General features: G+C 43.2%; 1 protein-coding gene across 1 annotated transcript; it reads left to right on the plus strand.

The window, feature by feature from the left end:
• Positions 1 to 580: 580 nt before the first annotated feature.
• LOC115051371 (ectonucleotide pyrophosphatase/phosphodiesterase family member 3) lies at positions 581 to 15,869 on the plus strand. The gene is made up of 24 exons (XM_029514775.1): positions 581 to 620; positions 2,907 to 3,041; positions 3,148 to 3,273; positions 3,933 to 3,993; positions 4,219 to 4,316; positions 4,504 to 4,583; positions 5,021 to 5,140; positions 5,289 to 5,398; positions 6,360 to 6,425; positions 6,544 to 6,616; positions 8,900 to 9,008; positions 9,514 to 9,636; positions 10,142 to 10,173; positions 10,256 to 10,383; positions 10,570 to 10,639; positions 10,760 to 10,847; positions 11,125 to 11,297; positions 12,105 to 12,150; positions 12,249 to 12,403; positions 12,730 to 12,865; positions 13,600 to 13,677; positions 13,766 to 13,898; positions 14,760 to 14,916; positions 15,450 to 15,869. Exons 1-24 carry the CDS (start codon positions 581 to 583, stop codon positions 15,621 to 15,623), a joined length of 2,511 nt encoding a protein of 836 aa, XP_029370635.1. The 3' UTR covers positions 15,624 to 15,869.
• Positions 15,870 to 16,829: the final 960 nt, after the last annotated feature.

A 16,829-nucleotide genomic window follows, 5' to 3' on the forward strand; every position in this document is an offset into this window, starting at 1 on the left:
TTTGTTTCTGATTACCAACAAACCTCCCAGCTGGAGTTTCAAGAAGAGGACAGCCAAGAAATCAGCAGCTTTGGACCACATTTCTGTGTCTTTCCTCATCCGATCCAGTCTAAAGGTTTAAAGGTCAATCTCATAAATCAGGTTAATACAGTTAAAGTAAAAAAAAGAAGGTTAAGTTTGAAACCATTGGCTGTTGATTTGTGTGACTCGACAGTTTTGGTCTGATAAGCAACCTTCACTAAATTGTTGGCAGCTAAGGGAAACCTTTCGGGTACAAAGGTCCTGAGAGTCAACATGATCCGGACCATTAAAAGCTCATTACTGGAGAAAAGCCTTATCTGCCAAATAAAACCATAAATAGGCCTCAGCAGTCAGACGCTGTTTTCTTCTGCTAATCATTACCGGCCCCTCCCGTCTCACGTGTGCTGGCGTCAGGTGTCAAAGGGGTCTTGCTGTCTGTTGCTCTGACGGAGTGGAGGTTATCTCCTCTACGCCCATATCTGCCGCTCGCTCCTGGTCCCTGCAGGTCACTGCTGCCATATCTGCCACCGAACGTGAGACCGCCACATTCTCGGTCACCATGGGGAAGGTGTCGCTCACCAAGAAGAAGATCATCGTGAGTACTGAGTCCTGCTTCTTGGTGGGGGTGGGGGGGTCCACTATTCAATGTGACGATTAAACAGCACCGGCTGAAGAGCTGAAAAGATCTCAGATCTTCAGGAGCTGGTCAGTCAGAGAGACGAACAGCTAAATGAAAAATTTAATGAGATTTTTTTCCTCCTGATGGTTCTTCCTGTTTTCTCTCCTTAAACATGAAAATCAGCTGATCTGTCCAATCTGAAACTGACTTCAGTGATAAACCAGTGAACCGTTCTCATCCTCCATCATTCATAGTGACATATAGAGTCACGTCTCTACGTCGGACGCTCCTATTGGCTCCGGTGGGTGATGTCACAGCCAATCAGAGTCTCTGGATCAGTCCTGTCTGTTTCTGAGTTTATTGTGCTGACAGAATAAAGACAATCAGATATTTGGAGCTGATTTTTCATCATTAATGAGCAGAACTCCTGATCAGATAAAGATAGAAACGACCCAAACACATGAGAGGAACTTTTCTTTGGACAAGCAGGAAACAGAGTGTGTCTTTAGTTTTCTGAGCTTCTCTCTCCGATTACAGATTACAGAAATAGGTAAAACACAAAGTTCTGAAGTGACATAAAGGCCTTAATACGGCTCTTACTGTATCTACAAGAACTGCTGCCTTTCTCTTTAGAGCCATTTCAAGTGTCACTCAGTCCGATGAGTTTTATAAGTAGATCAGCAGAGTGAAATCAATCCAATCTATTTGTGTGTCATTACAGATCGGCATCTCGGCCGTATCCATCACCATAATCCTTGGTCTTGGACTCGGCCTTGGACTGGACTTGCAGAAATGTCGAAATAAAGGTGCTGCTGACACACAAAAACACACACACACACACACACACACACAGACCTCAGGGTTGAGACTGTCTGGCCTGCAACCAAAATGATTAATATCTTTTATTAACAAAAGACAGAGAAAAAAACTAAACCCAAAAACATTTTATTCCCAAATCGTATCAAGTAACAGCAACACTCATCAAGTCTGCGTACGTTGATGATAACAATCAGTTCCCATTCCTAATGAACACCCACCTCCCCCAACTTATTTTTAATCACCCATTCATCGGGCCCCTGTTTTTAATGTTAGTCAAGCATCTTCTGCTCATTACGCGGGAAAAGTAACATTTGTCATGCATGAAGTGAGAACTTCCCATTTTTCAGTTTCATAACTTTTCCCAACCTGCCAATTTCGTGCTCAACTCTTGTGGAGTCAACAGATTTTCTTGGTTTTGCATCTTTAAAATCACACTGCGTGACTCACCAAGAAGCAGCAAACGGCGGAAGCGCGTGCATGAAATTCTGCTGACCTTCAGCGTTTTACAGTTCGTGTGATCGTTTCCTCCTCGATCGATGACGTATGAAATGTACAGCGTGGCATCACTGGGCAGCTCTCAGGAGACAGATTGGTGTGTTTCTGTTTTATAAATCCCCCTAAGTTCATCTTCCATTGTGCGTCCTTGCCTTGTGGTTGAGTAGATGGAGCAGAAGGTTGCGTAGATGTTGCACACCACTGTTTCGGGTTGGGTTAGGGTTGACAGGAGGCTGATTATCTCATTCTCTGCCAAGTCACCATTGTTTGTCCGCTGTGAGAAGAATGGAGTCCGGCTTCATTTTAAAACCAGAATCAATCAGCAGTTAAGCCAATCCAATGGAGAGAATGTTACCTAATCGTCCCCCTTTTGTGGATGATAAATGGGATATTATGTTGTAGTGATGTTTAATGTAACGAGGAAACGCACCGACGGCTCATACTCGTTTCGTCCAGCTTTTCTTTGAGCTCCTCGCTCTCCTCTCGTCATATTAAAGCATGTCATCATCTGCCATTCTTCCTCCCCTTGATGTTATGACTCTAATGTGAGATCACAAGAGCGTGTCATTTGCCTTTGTGAAACATGCCTTTGAAAAAAAAAATGCCTTTCAGGAAAATGTCTGGAGAAATCTGACTATTAGTGAAGGACTAAAAACAGAAGCCCTCCATCTGCAATACAACAAAACATCTGTGGAAAAAAAAGAAAAAAAAAAGGATGTGAAACTGCAAGAAATTTCTGTCCAAATCAATCCAGTTGTCATATGACATGTTTGGCCACCTCTGGCTGTCTTAAATCTATCCAAAGAGATGGAAAGATCAGCTGTTTTGTTGCTCATGATAAACAAAACATTAAAACCACCATTAGATTTGGCTCATTTTTGTGTGTTTCGAATGAAAAATATCCAGGCTGTTTTGAAGGTTGTCATGTTTGAAGGGTTTTGTGTTCTTCCAGTCGTCCCCCACACTTCCTGCAGGAACCGATGCTACGAGCCGTACGACGGTGAGATTCCTGACTGTAGGTGTGACGCCAGCTGCGCCACCAGCAACAGCTGCTGCGTTGACTTCCATGACATCTGTGCCGCCCCAGGTGAGACCCTCCTGTATTTATGTGTCCTGTTTATATCGATGGATTGATTCACTCCTGCGGAGGACCAAAGTGCAGATCAAAGCTCAACTCTTTGGTTTGTTTGCAGCGGAGCAGTGGGGCTGCACAAAGCTGCGCTGCGGCGAGAAGAGGCTGACGCAGAGTCGATGCCACTGCTCCGACGACTGCCTGGCCGCCGGAGACTGCTGCACAGACTACAAACATGTCTGCCACGGTGAGGGTGGGAAGAGTCGGAGGTCGGGTGGAGATAAGATAGATGAAGATAAGAGAAACTGTAAATAAACCAGAAGAAGAAGAAGCCACCGTCAGTGTCACATAACTCCGGTTTTAGGAACTGTTGCTCGGGGTCGTTGCCTGCACCTGAGCCTGAAAGTGAGCTTCTTCTTCCAGAATTAACAAAAAAAGAAAAAGCTCTACCTGCTAGAATCAGTCCTCATCGATGACTCAAGTTGGAGCAGATGTGAACATGACTTCCTCTCCTGTCAGCAGATGCTCTGATTAGTATCTAAAATGAATAGTTTATGTGGGCGCTGTCACAAAGCTGTCGGATGTACCACGTTGCCTTCTGGCTGCCAAAGCTCTTACCAAATATTTATATGAGCAAGGGGCCATTTCTGTGGAGACAGATTCACCTTTTAACCTTCAGGTTTCTGTTTGAGCGGGATCAGATGATCCTTTGTGGCCAAAGAAATACATTTTCAAGATATCTATATATAACTTAATCATAATGAAATTTGTCTCTGACTTAGTTTGTTGTGGATTTCATGATGGTAAAAAAAAGTAATGCCTAACTTAGAGAGAGATGAAGGAATCGTGAAGCATCCATGTCCCTGTATCACTGATATTTCTGTCACTGTTTGGACACTGCTGCAGGAGAGGCAGAGTGGGTGCAGGGTGAGTGTGAAGATCTGTCGTCCTCCATCTGTCCAGCTGGGTAAGACTTCCTTTGTTTTCTGTCTCTAAGTCTTCTGTCACCTTGAATTGATGTCGTGCTTTGAAAATATGAGTTCTGCATCAGGACCAGACGAGATGGATAGATTATATATTTAGGGCTCAGAGTTATACTTACAGATATAACATATGATCCGTCTCCATTTTAATCCCGTTTGTCTGGGATCAATTCAATATTCTTTCTGTATTGAATTTGTTTCCGTGCTAGCTTCAAGCAGCAGCCGTTGCTCCTGGTCTCTCTGGACGGTCTGAGGGCCGAGTACTTGCAGACGTGGAGTGGTGTCATCCCCGTCCTGGACAAACTCAGTTAGTCTTCACCTTATGAATGTGAATGTTATGTTATGTGAATTTAGATTTTGTGTGAGTGTGTGTCTGAATGTATTGGATTTATCTGATCCAGATGCGCTCTCACCATGCAGAGATGCATCATTGGAGAGCTGGTCTGCAGCTTAGTGCTCCCTAATGTCTTTAATTTTCTCCTCCTTTGCCACAGAAAGGTGTGGAACGTCTGCTCCATACATGCAGGCTGCATTTCCCAGCAAGACCTTCCCAAATCACTACACCATCGTTACGGTAAGGACCCGCCTTTCGCACACATGCAACTAATCACCATTTTTTCACACACAAAGGCGGTGCTGACGTCAACAGATATACAGTTCACTCATAGCACGCTTTTTTCAAGAACTGAAATTTTTAAGCAAGACTATTAAAAGTCTTTGAAGACTTGCAGGAGGGTTAGGGTTAGGGTTAGAAGCTGGAACTTCTCCAACCTTCTGCTAGAGTTCTACATCTGCTGGAAAAACAGACATCCAGTTTCACAGCCCTGATCCTCCTCTCTTCAAGCCATCTAACGTTTAGAATTTTGGATGAAATTTATCAATATTGAATCGAATATTAAAGACGTCTGGCTCTAAAAGATGCTGATGAACAGCTTTGTAACTGCCTGCTTCCTCTTGTCCCAGCAGCCACCGATCCAGATGGGACTAACCATCACCCTTGTTTCTCCTCAGGGTCTCTATCCGGAGTCCAACGGGTTGATTGACAACACCATGTACGACCCGGTCTTTGACGCAAGCTTCAGCCTGTCCAGTCCGGAGAAAGAGAACCCGGACTGGTACCTCGGACAGCCAGTGAGATTTACATCACCAAATAAGACTCACTCACTGGGGCCCTTTAAACTAACTGGCTCTCCCAGTTAAAGAGACGTCAGAGTTAGATTCACGGTGGATTTCATAGCAGGGCAGCTGGATTGAGGAAAAATGTCTTCTTTGTCTCCAGATTTGGCACACAGCGAACTACCATGGGCTGAAGTCTGGGACTTTCTTCTGGCCCGGATCGGATGTCAAGATCAATGGCAGTTTTCCAAACATCTACCAACCTTACAACGGGTGAGACGATGCTGCTTTTCAGAAACACTTTCAGGAAAATTCAGGTAATAAGTTACCAATTATATTTTGAGCATTAGCCAATGGACATACAAGCCTGCGTCCAAATTCCAAGTTTAGATTTCATTTCACGTTAGAGTCCAACACTCGATGTTTGTTTGGATCAGATGAGTGTTTATTTTTAAGAATATAATCGGAGCAAAACCGAGCACACCTCCAGTCTTTCTGTATTTTTCTTTGGTATCATGGATTTAATCAGAGATAACTGATTCATGTGAAGCAACATCAATGCGTGTCCAAAGCACTAATAGTAAAAAGGCTATCACAGTGTATAAAGAACAGCAATTTTGCAACACAATCTGGAAGAGTTGTTGTTTTTTGCTTTTAATTGCTGTGAGGAAGGATGCTGGCGTCAGAGCACCAATGTGTTCCCGCTCCCCGCTGCCAATCTTTGATTCATCAGCTCATTCAGGGAAATCCTGGAATACCTGGCAACCCCCCAAACTGAAAAAAATATTACTTTCCAACCACGTGACATAAATCAGAAATAAAACTTTTATTTCAAAGAGCTTCACTGCTGTGTGTTTGGGAACTATTTTCAGCAGTGGATGAATCCACACTTTGAGGCTGCTGTGTGTCACCCAATGACCAGAACAGATGCGAATTTCATTATTCTGGTTTGTTCTGGTCTTTGTTGGTTTCTTTTCCAAAGATTTTGCTGCCAGTTTGAAAAAGCTGGAACGTCCTTTAATATCCTTTTATACAGCAAATTTTAATCCAGCTGTCATGAATTCCTGTCCTCAAGTCCCTTTTGGTTGTCCTGTCTCTTGTTGTCGTCCCTTCCCTGGGGGATTTAGTCTCATACTAGTTTCGTGCTGTTTGTCAGTTCATCTCATCTGCCTGATGGTCTTCTTGTGTTTTTGTCTAATAATAGACTCTCCCTCCTCATTCTTTGTGTTTTCAGTAAAGTGCCATTTGAAGAAAGAGTCTTCAGTGTGCTGAAATGGCTGCAGCTGCCAGATGCTGAAAGGCTGGTTTCTGTTTGACCTGATTCTTTTTATTCATCATTTCAAAGTTGATCCTAGATTGAATTTCACATTTAGTTTTGGTGATTTGATGCCTCTGTGAATAATCATCTCTCCCAACAGACCAGATTTCTACACGTTGTATCTGGAGGAGCCGGATAAATCTGGACACAGCTTTGGTCCTGTCAGCGGCGGGGTAAATATCCTGAATTTAGAAAAGAAACTGCCTTCTTTTGCCCTTTAAATCATTTCCCATAAAAGACAATTATAGCTGGAAGGCCGTTAGCCTGGTCCATGGTGCCCTTTCTTATAAATAATCACAGATAAAACCTTTTACAGCACAATTAAAAAAGTCTGAAGTCCCTTAATAGACTGCAGATAAAAGCTCTTCATAAATATTATCAATAATAAAACCATTTAAATGCCATCAGCAGCTTATTTATAACGCTCAGGTCCTGAACTTTGAAAGTTTTCTGTCATTCTACACGCAGAAACACAAACGGATCGTCTTGCTGCGAACATCAGCAGGTCCATTCACATTTTATTGTGACAGCTGTATTTCACTGACTCATATTCAAACCCGATAAGATAGTTAAGTAAATAAAATCTCTGAGCCGGGCTCACAGTTTTATAATACTTTATCTAAGTCTGTTTGAACACCAGCCGTCTGTGTGAGAACAGGCTTTTACAGCTGTGCAGGCTCATGGTTGGCCGACATGCTGATAGGAACAACCTTCTTCGTCAGTCTGTTTCTAATCCAACAAGAATTTGGGGTCAAAGTTCACCAGGCAATCTATTACAGATTCATATACTCTGCATTAATCAGCAAATGGACGTGTAATGTCAGAAGTTTATTGTGGTAGTGATTGCTTCATGTGGGTGTGGGTATCTTCTGGCTGGGGAGGTGTGCCAGGTCAGGGATGTCAAGTGGTCCTACTTTCTAAAATTTCACAAGTATTCTCTGATGAGCTGATGGTGAAAATAAACAGATTTTGTTTAAGGTCACCTGGAATAAAAAATGTAAAAGAAAAACATCCGCACTGGAGAACAGAGTTGGCTGGGTGGTGTGATCTCTAATGAACCCTTCAAGTATTTGAAGGGTCTCATGCTGGACTTCATTTTCACCCCAATGAAACATTTTCTGAGGTGATTTGCTGCTTCAGCACTGTTGTTTGTTGTTAAGATTATCTTCAATTTATTAAATAATTTTTTTTCAATTTCAATTAAATTCAGTGAACTGCTGAATGAGGAGGAGCAAAAAGAATCAGCTGCTCTTAAAGTGAGTTGATTTTATTGGTGAACCAACTAAGAGAGTTTGGACAAGGACACTAATTCAGATTGTGAGTCGAATCCAATCAGATTCCTTCCAGTCGAGGCAGATGCCCCCCCCCCCCCCCCCCCCCCCCAGCCTGGTTCTGCTCGAGGTTTCTGCCTCTTAAAGGAAGTTTTTCCTGCTCATCAGGGATCTGTTGGGTCTCTTTAAATAAATTTATAAAGAGTTTGGTCTAGACCTGCTCTACATGTAAAGTGCCTTGATGTAACTTTATGATTTGGTGCTATACAAATAAATCTGATTTGATTTGATTTTTGATTCTGACCACTGTCACCCGTCGATGTCCCATTTCTGATAAAAGGACAAAACTCACCCATCTATCCAGTCTGTGGCCATCACACATCATAAACAATACCTGCTTTTATCGTGTCATCCAACTGCTTTGTGGTTGAACTCTCATTTCAACACATTTTTCATTCCTCTGCTTCATTTATTTGGGATTAAAGCCAACTGTGGATGTTCTCAGACTGTCGCACCAGCTTTGTAAGCAGAGGCAGGTGGATGGCGTCAGTGTGCTCTCTTCTAAAAGCTCCTCAGTTTCCCAATGTCCACAGATTCCATGAAAGTTCTGGAGGCTGGAATGTTGTTCTGCCACTCACTTGCCCACCTTTCCTGCCTGAGTTCCTGCTAAAGATGTTAACAGAGGTGGATTGTTGTGCAACAGCCTCTTGTGTAGGAGTCTGTATCTGCCAGTTTGGGCTGCAGAAAGCGAAGCATTGAAGCAAAATCAACTGAAGAATTTTAGAATTCAGATATTTTAAACCAGAAGAGCCACATGGACTTTTGAAGGATTATGAGCTGGGTGTTTAATGGCATGCTCAGATTTCAGCTTCAGAGCTCCCGTCTGGTTTCACACTTGCTCAGTTTCAGTTTGCCTCAGGTTTTTGGAAAACTCATCTTCCAGTTAAATATTGGGAAAGTAAATTCCCTAGAATTTCAGTTGGGACTTGAAGGAACTGATTCACAGAAATCAAACATTGACTTAGTTTATTAATAAATCATAGCAGCTGCACCTCTGTAGCTCTTCCTGTGTGCTGTCATTCCTGCTGTTCTTTAGTTTGTGTTGTGTGTGTGTGTGTGTATTCTACTATATTCTACTATGATATTCTGTTCGTACTGAGCGTTCGTTTGTGCCGTCCCCCTCAGGTGATTGCCGCCATCCAGGCTGTGGATAAGATCATCGGTCAGCTCATGAACGGCTTGAAGCAAATCGGTCTGCACAGATGTCTCAACATCATCATCGTGGCCGATCATGGTAACACAACACTGTACAGCACACAAACATGGCTTTGGAAACATTTTCTAGACACCACAGACCCTTGACATATTTCTGCTGAAATGTTGGTTCGGGGACCAAGGCCCTCCGAAGACCTGTGGACTTTCTGTGCTTCGCTCTTCATTTTTTAGTAACTCACAATTAAAAAAGTTATTCACGTCAGTGCGATCCATCGAACAAGAAGCTGAACCCTATCAGATCATTGGCATCCTTCTTTACTGTCAAACATGTCTTGAAGACTTATCTTACATTTGCAGATTAAATGATCTTTGCATCTCCACTTGAGTGTGATACAAGGAGATCCAACACAAAACAACACAACAACACAAAGCTGAAGCTGAAAAAGCATCTCATTCACACACTTTTGTCCATCAAGATATCACATCCAGAAGGTCGACGTTGCGCCATCATCAAACCAAAGCTCTTGATTTGAGATGCTGTGGCTGGATTGTCTTGACGTAAAGGTTTCTCCTGCTGCTTTCAGGCATGGAGGAAACCAGCTGCGAGCGGAAGGAGGTGCTGCAGGAGCTGGTGGGAGATGTTGGCAAATATTTTGTCACAGAGGGGCCAGTTGGACGCATCAGAGCCAAAAGCAAAGACGCCGTGTGTAAGTACAGAGCACAGAGGCCGCGTCATGACTGAGAATCCAGGAGGAAGGAGAAAAACTTGAGCAATCATTTAGTGTCTGGCAAGAAGTAAAACCATAAAACATTCAGATCTCCCACTTTCTTCTAATAAACCCATGTCTCTAAGTAGATGATGCTCAAAATGAGTGAAGACAAATGTGTAGTGCAAAAAATCTGTGAAGTCTTGAAATACTCAAAAAAATCCTCCACTTTCAACTAATAACATCAAATTTCGTGTCTGAGCTTTGTTTGTGTTGACAACGGCGGCAGGAAAAGGAGCGTTGTCAACGCTCTCTCCACCAGAGCTGCCAGTGAATGACTGCAGAGACATGATCTTTTCCTTTGCACTTTTTCAGTTTGATCAGAGAACAGATGTTTCTGTTGACATGAACTTTTTGACAAGAAAATATTTTATGTGTTTTATGTGTTCTGCCTCTGAGGTGTGAGAACAGAAAATGCTGATTTTACTCTTCTGCTTTCACACAGTGGACTCAGCTGCACTTGTTGCTAACATGACTGTAAGTGATCAACATTCCCTCCTTGGCTGTTTTTCTTTAGCTGGAGAAAACTACAAAAAAACATTTGTTTTTCTGTTCTCAGTGCAGGAAGCCAGATCAGAAGATCAAACCGTACCTGAAGGCCGACCTACCGAAGCGCCTCCACTTCGCCAACAGCCGACGCATCGAAGATGTCAACGTCTTAGTCGACCCAAAGTGGCTGTTTGAGCGGTGAGGCCTTCAGTTGTTTTCAATTTGGTTTATGGTGCAGATGGTGTGCTGATCTGGGCTAGTCACCAATGGTTAGGAAACAGGCAGCAGTTTCTAGGTACCACAGCTTTACCACATGAAGTGGAAAGAAGAACATATGCCATTGGCTTTGGTCTGGAGTCATTGTTTTTAACTGCATTCCCACAGATCTCCGGGATCTCTGACCTTCTGCTCTGGGGGAGCTCACGGATACGACAACGATGCAGAGAGCATGCATGTGAGCATCGAACACGCCTGCTTTCTGGCCTGAATCTGAAATGAAGCTTGGATGTGTGGACTCTTCTCACCTATAATCATGGCGAATATTGCTGCTTTCCTCCTTCTCCTCTCCTTGCAGGCCATGTTTGTCAGCTATGGACCCAAATTTAAGTCCAAAACAGAAATTGAACCGTTCTCCAACATCGAGCTTTACAATCTCATGTGTGGTGAGTTCTTGGAATCTTAGTAGTGAAAACATAAAAACTGGATAAACTGGCAGAGACTTGTAGTTCTTCTCTTATTATCAATCTTTCATTCATAAAATCAGGAGAAGTTTGCAGAAGCTGTCACACACAGTGCTCACATATGGTCCAAAGAGGGATTTACTACAAACCAGCACAAAGATGAAGAAACGGACTGAGCTGGCGGTTAACCTACTTCTGGCTTTACGTCACACATTTTCCAAAGCTGAGTTTTTGTGTGTCTGCCACTTTTTCCCTGCAGACATACTGCAGATTTCCCCAACCGCCAACAACGGGACACATGGCAGCATGAACCACGTTCTGCTGGAGCCCCCCCACAAGCCGAAGCCCCCAGTGGAGCAGAGCGGGCCGCTTCAGTGTCCCCTGGTCAGCCTGGACCCTGCAGATGGTCTGGGATGCTCCTGTGCTTCCCTGGTGGGTATTTCCAAACTTCTCCCTCTGAGTGGGTGGGTTCTGGAGCCAATCCCAGCTCAGTCTGGATGAGACAGAGCCCAACAACCTCTCAGACCTACAGATGAACCCAAACATGATGCCGGGAACCGACCGTACTGCCTGACATTCATTTCATTAGATGGCTGCTTGTCCTCCAGATGGTCACATGCTACGACTACATCTGGACACGCAGAGAGAAACCCTCCGGTGAACACCAACTATGATCTACTCAGAGAGGGAGCTCTGAGGGAGCTCTGTGTTTTTATCTCTTTTATCTCTGAAAACCAGATTTTGTGTACAAAATGAAACCGCAGAGATGATTGCAAACTTCTTTGTTTGGGGCAGAAGGAAGTTGTTTTTATAAGCTGAATCACATTTTACCATTGATGTAAATGAAATGTTGAGGTTTTAGTTGATAGGGAGGACCGATGACGGCCCTGTTTCTCCAGGATAAACACTGACGCACATAACTCTGTTATTGTGCCTGCTTTTACATTCTCTAGTTCTGAATCTGAGTAAAACAACTCAGGCCAATGTCAGAACCCATCAATTAAATATGAGTCAGCATTAGGAGCCCGAGCTGCTCAACGTCAGCAGGGTTGTCTGCCTTATTTAAATTAAATCAATAAAAGTCCCAGCTAACTTACATATTGCTCACTTTTTACATGATGGAGGAAAACAGTTGGATTAGGGGGTGGGGCCACTGTGTGATTGACAGACTGCACCAGCCAGTCTCTGCTGGTTCCCAAAAACCAAGATGATTGACAGAAAGCTTTTTCTTTTCTTCAGGATGAAATTAACGTCAACAGGCGTCTGAATCTGACAGAAGAGCAAAGTGAGCCCTTTTCTTTTTTTGTTTTCTCATCTTCGTATTTTTGGCCATTAGATTGATCCCTTAAAATGTTCACTGACATCTCCAACACTTGCTTTCAGAGTCGGCTGCAGAGAGGAAGCACCTGCTGTACGGTCGGCCCCGGATGCTGCAGCCTGAGCAGACGTACTGCGTCCTGCATCAGGAGGGATTCATCAGCGGATACAGCTCCACCTCCCTGATGCCTCTCTGGAGCTCCTTCACTGTAGACAAACCGGTAAATTTTAAAAGTTCACAGATTTGCACCTGACACCTTTAAAATCAGACAGGTGATTCAGTGCTGTCTTCTCTGGAGGCATTTAGGGATCCACACAGGTGAAAAGCGGTGTGCCTGAATCATAGACACGATGGTGGAATGTACGAGAGCAGACGGATAAAATCAGAGCCATTTAAAGATCTTGAAATTTCTGCCTCTTTTGAACAACCTTCACTTTACCTCCCTTTCATTTATGGATTCTCTGTGAAGACTTCAATATCAACATATTTGTGACGTTTCAATATGAGCTAAATAATGCTGAGTTGTGAATGTTGTCGCCCCCTCAGACGGACTCAGAGCCGTTGTTGCCTGTGATTCCAAACTGTTTGCGGGCTGATGTCAGACTTTCGTCATCTCAGAGTCCTCGTTGCGACCAGTATGGTGCGGAGGGAAACCTGACCCACGCCTTCCTGTTCCCACCTAGTAAGTGAAATGTTTGGTCTGGGGATGATCTCAGCCTCACGGGTTAGGGTTAGCCTAAGCCTAACCCTAACCACTGCACTATTTACTGCTGTTTTTGTGTGATGCGCTCTGTTCAAAGATCAGACATCTGTGTCATGGTCACGTCATATTATCTCTCAGCATCATGAATCAGAAGCAGAAAGAGCTGGCTATGCTCACTTTCTTGGATTCAAATGATGAAAAGTTCCATTCGGTCACCAAATCTTTGCCCACAAAACGGGGAATTTAAATTGTGGCAGTATTGGGCCAGTTGGCCTTCCAACTTCTGTTTTGTGTTTTAGTTTCACAAGAGTCCCCGTTCCATCAGAAATGAATAAAAGTGAAATATTGGCCCAGCTGTTTGTTCGGTCATTTTTTATTTTTAGAAAAAACTCAGACCTTGCAGAAATAATGAGTCCTTTTTTCCTCAGCTGGCTGCAGGTTCATATTTATTAGGTTCTATGATTTGTTATTCCTCCTGGTTGCATTTGAAGCTGATTCTCTGTGCTCTGGACCAAATGCAGAGATATCATCACGGAGAGCGGGTTCCTCCTCACTATGAAGAAACCTAGAGTCCTTTTTCACAGTGATTTCTTCTTGTTTTTGCGCCAGCAGGTTGAATTCTGCAGAGCTGAAAAACACTCAAATGGAAAACAAAGCGTTTGCATATTTTCCTGCATTTAGAGACCACCTCCTTGCTGCTGTTGTTGTTGCAGACCTGAACACGACGGCGGACCAGCAGTATGATGCTCTGCTGATGACGAACGTGATACCTATGTTTCCAGAGTTCAAGAGTAAGACTCTGAAAAACCACATTTAGACACAATAAAAAGAAATCATATAAAACACATATCTGGAACGTTTCTCTTTTTCTCCTCTCAGAGATCTGGACCTACTTTCAGAACACCCTGTTGAAGAAATATGCTTCTGTTTACAACGGAATAAATGTCGTGGTCGGCCCGGCCTTTGATTTCAACTATGACGGCCGGTTTGACGCTCCGGACCAGATCCTGCAGTGAGTTTGCTTCTGTTTCATATTTTTAAACACTTTTTTAACAGCAGGTGCAGAAAGTGATTTAGGGAATAAACACAAAACTTGTTGTGCATTGTTGTGCTGTATTGTAAATGCTCAAACAATTAGAGTGAACAGCTTAAGTTAAACAGCAAGTTTGTATTTTACCCAGAAATAAGATGAGAGCAGTGAGCCTGGGACTGTCATGAATGGAGATACTGGTGAAGATTAAATGTGGCTTCTGTGTGAGAGCAGCCACATGATAATAACAATGCTAATGAACTCCAGACATGTGTTTTGAGATGCTGCATCACCTTAGAGCAACGGAGCTCGAAAACAACAGGAAATGCTTTTATTTGTTTGTTCTCCTTCTCAAGTGTCTGTGTGGGACATAATATACTCATCTCCTGTGAATGTGACTGCACACGGTCACCGCCTGCGATCCAGCAGAAATATTCTCAAGACAGCTTGCTTCATGTTCTCAAGAAGTTGTGATTCAGTTTGTGTGACACAGTGAACACACAGCCGTGTCAAAATCAGGTCCAGTCTCTGAAGCTTTCTGGAAAAAGGTGAACGCTCTCACCTGTCCTTTGCATTTGGTTGCTGTGATGCGTCAGCGCCAGCCTCAAGCACCAAAAGGTCGCCGTGGTTCATCCTCCTCAATTAAAACGTTTTCCAGAGTAACCTGACCAGGTCCTGCAGTGCTTCCAGAAGTTTCGGGTGGAGGTTGTGGGAAATTAAATTCTGCTGCCTGGATCCTGCCTGGATCTCTGGATTCTGGGTGCAAAGCCAAAATCTAATATCAAATCCCCGAGTCTAAAACTGGAAAGCTTTGTCGACTTGTGGATGTTTGTGTGTTTGCAGGTTTTTGCCAGGCACCAACATCTCCGTGCCAAGTCATTACTTCGCCGTGCTGACCAGCTGCACCAACTCGAGCCAACCGGTGACATCCTGTGTGGACGAGCTTCAGATTGTTTCCTTCCTGCTGCCTCACAGGAGCAACAATTTGGAAAGCTGCAAAGTGAGAAAATCACAACCCAATAATTTCACACTGAGCCAAACGGGCCAGAGAAAAGAAAGTTTAGCTTTAGCTTTAGTTTAGCTTTAGAATTACCTGAAGTTCCACCAAAAGGGCTGAGTGCGTCGGACAGCTGAAGGCATCTGAATGCACAACCTTTCTTCCACATATAAACTCATTCAGAACAAAAGGCAACACAAGATGAACCAGATTACACAACAGTGTGTTTTTTAAGCAGAAACAGCTCCACAGTCACACAACATAAAAGTTAAAAGGCACATCGGTATCTAAGACTAAATTTCAACACGGTACTGAACGATTAAGTGATAAAGAGCACAATTATCCACTTAGATTTTGATATTCAAAATGAGAGAATCCTTTATAAATTTTAATCTCATTGTGTAAGAGAGGTAAATTGACCTGCACAACATGAAGGTTAATTCTCCAGAGATGCCTTCTCAGACTGAAGACAACCTGCTAAATTCAAATTCTCTCACCATCAAATGGTCAAAATGAACAATCTTTGTTGATTCCAGAGCGCAGAGGACGAATCTGTTTGGGTGGAAGATCTCATGTGGTTCCATCAAGCCCGAGTCAGAGACGTGGAATGGATCACCGGACTGGACTTTTACCAGGACAGCGTTCGACCGATCCCGGAGCTGCTGAGGGTGAAGACCCGGCCCACGGCGGCCATTCACAGGAAAGAGTGAAAAATTCCACCACATAAAAAAAAAGCAAAGCCCGAAAACAAACAAGTGAACATGGCTGCCGATAGTTCAATTCAGCTTTAATGTTTGTAAAATTTGTTTTAAATTGTCAGCCAGTTGTGTGTTATCCAACTCAGAGGCATCGTTCTTTATTTATTCACTTTTTATTTTTATTTTTTTATTCTGATCATTTTATTTTTGTATTAAAATCTCATGATTATTATTGCTGCAATTTCTTATTGTGTGTATTCTGCAAAACTCTACATTGAAAGAGTTTTTATCACAAAACCCAAACATCAGCTTTTCACTCATTTAAGTAGAAAATGTTGAAATGTTCCTTTTTCTGACTTTCGATGATTGTGCCCTTGTTCAGTGTTCACACAAATAATCACTGAATAAGTCATTGTTTGCTCTCTTAAGTATTTTGGGAGTCAAATCTCTCATTAAGGGCAACGAACCAATAAATGTTTTAGTCTTAGTGGTCTCCTGGTTCCTTCCCGAGTACAGTTTAGTGTCACACAGATGCGATCTGCGGCCCGAACAGAGCGACTGAAGGACTGAAGGTGCAGAAGATGGTTTTGGACTCAGCCATGGATGGGCAGATTATGGATCAGATTGGCTGCTGCCAGAGGAGGACCTGGACTACTGAGTTGAGATCTTTTAGTTGTTGTGGTCTTTGGGTTTGGTGACTTTGTTGGGGAAAGAGGTGACAAAGAGGTTGTAAGTTGTGACAAAATCTGGCGTCCTCCAGCCGCGTGAGTCGGACTGAGTCAGTCAGAGTTCACCCATCATGGCAGAGCTGTTTGTGGGCGCTCATTAGCTGAATTACTTCCTCCTGTGAATGAATCACTCCGGCTGGCAGCTCAGATGGTGGAGCTGAAGGAAAAAGAGATTTTCCTCTAAATAAAACTAACAGCATCATGCGTATTCATCTTCGCTAACTTCACTAATCTTCACTAACACATCTGTCTACAGATGTGCTTAGGAAACATGAGAAAAGATAAAATTATTTGACCAGGTGTCATGAAAAGCACCAGGGATCATTTCTGGGTCATGACCAGCTGGAGTAAAAACATTTGTGTGAGCGTGGGAGAGCCAAAGAGACGGTGGAGGGAAACTTTTAAACGTTTTTCAAAGTTACCAGGAATGTGGAGTGAGTGGTGAAAAAGTCTCCTACATATTCAGATTGTTCTATATTTTTAAATGATA

Source organism: Echeneis naucrates, chromosome 11, assembly GCF_900963305.1.
Source record: "Echeneis naucrates chromosome 11, fEcheNa1.1, whole genome shotgun sequence".
NCBI lineage: Eukaryota > Metazoa > Chordata > Actinopteri > Carangiformes > Echeneidae > Echeneis > Echeneis naucrates.

Bases quoted from the DNA above. Each gene is read 5' to 3' on its own strand.
- LOC115051371 (XM_029514775.1), top strand. From the start codon at position 581: ATGGGGAAGGTGTCGCTCACCAAGAAGAAGATCATCGTGA. The intron at 3,042-3,147 runs GTGAGACCCTCC...GTTTGTTTGCAG, and splicing joins TGACATCTGTGCCGCCCCAG to CGGAGCAGTGGGGCTGCACA. The intron at 12,151-12,248 runs GTGAGCCCTTTT...ACTTGCTTTCAG, and splicing joins GAATCTGACAGAAGAGCAAA to AGTCGGCTGCAGAGAGGAAG.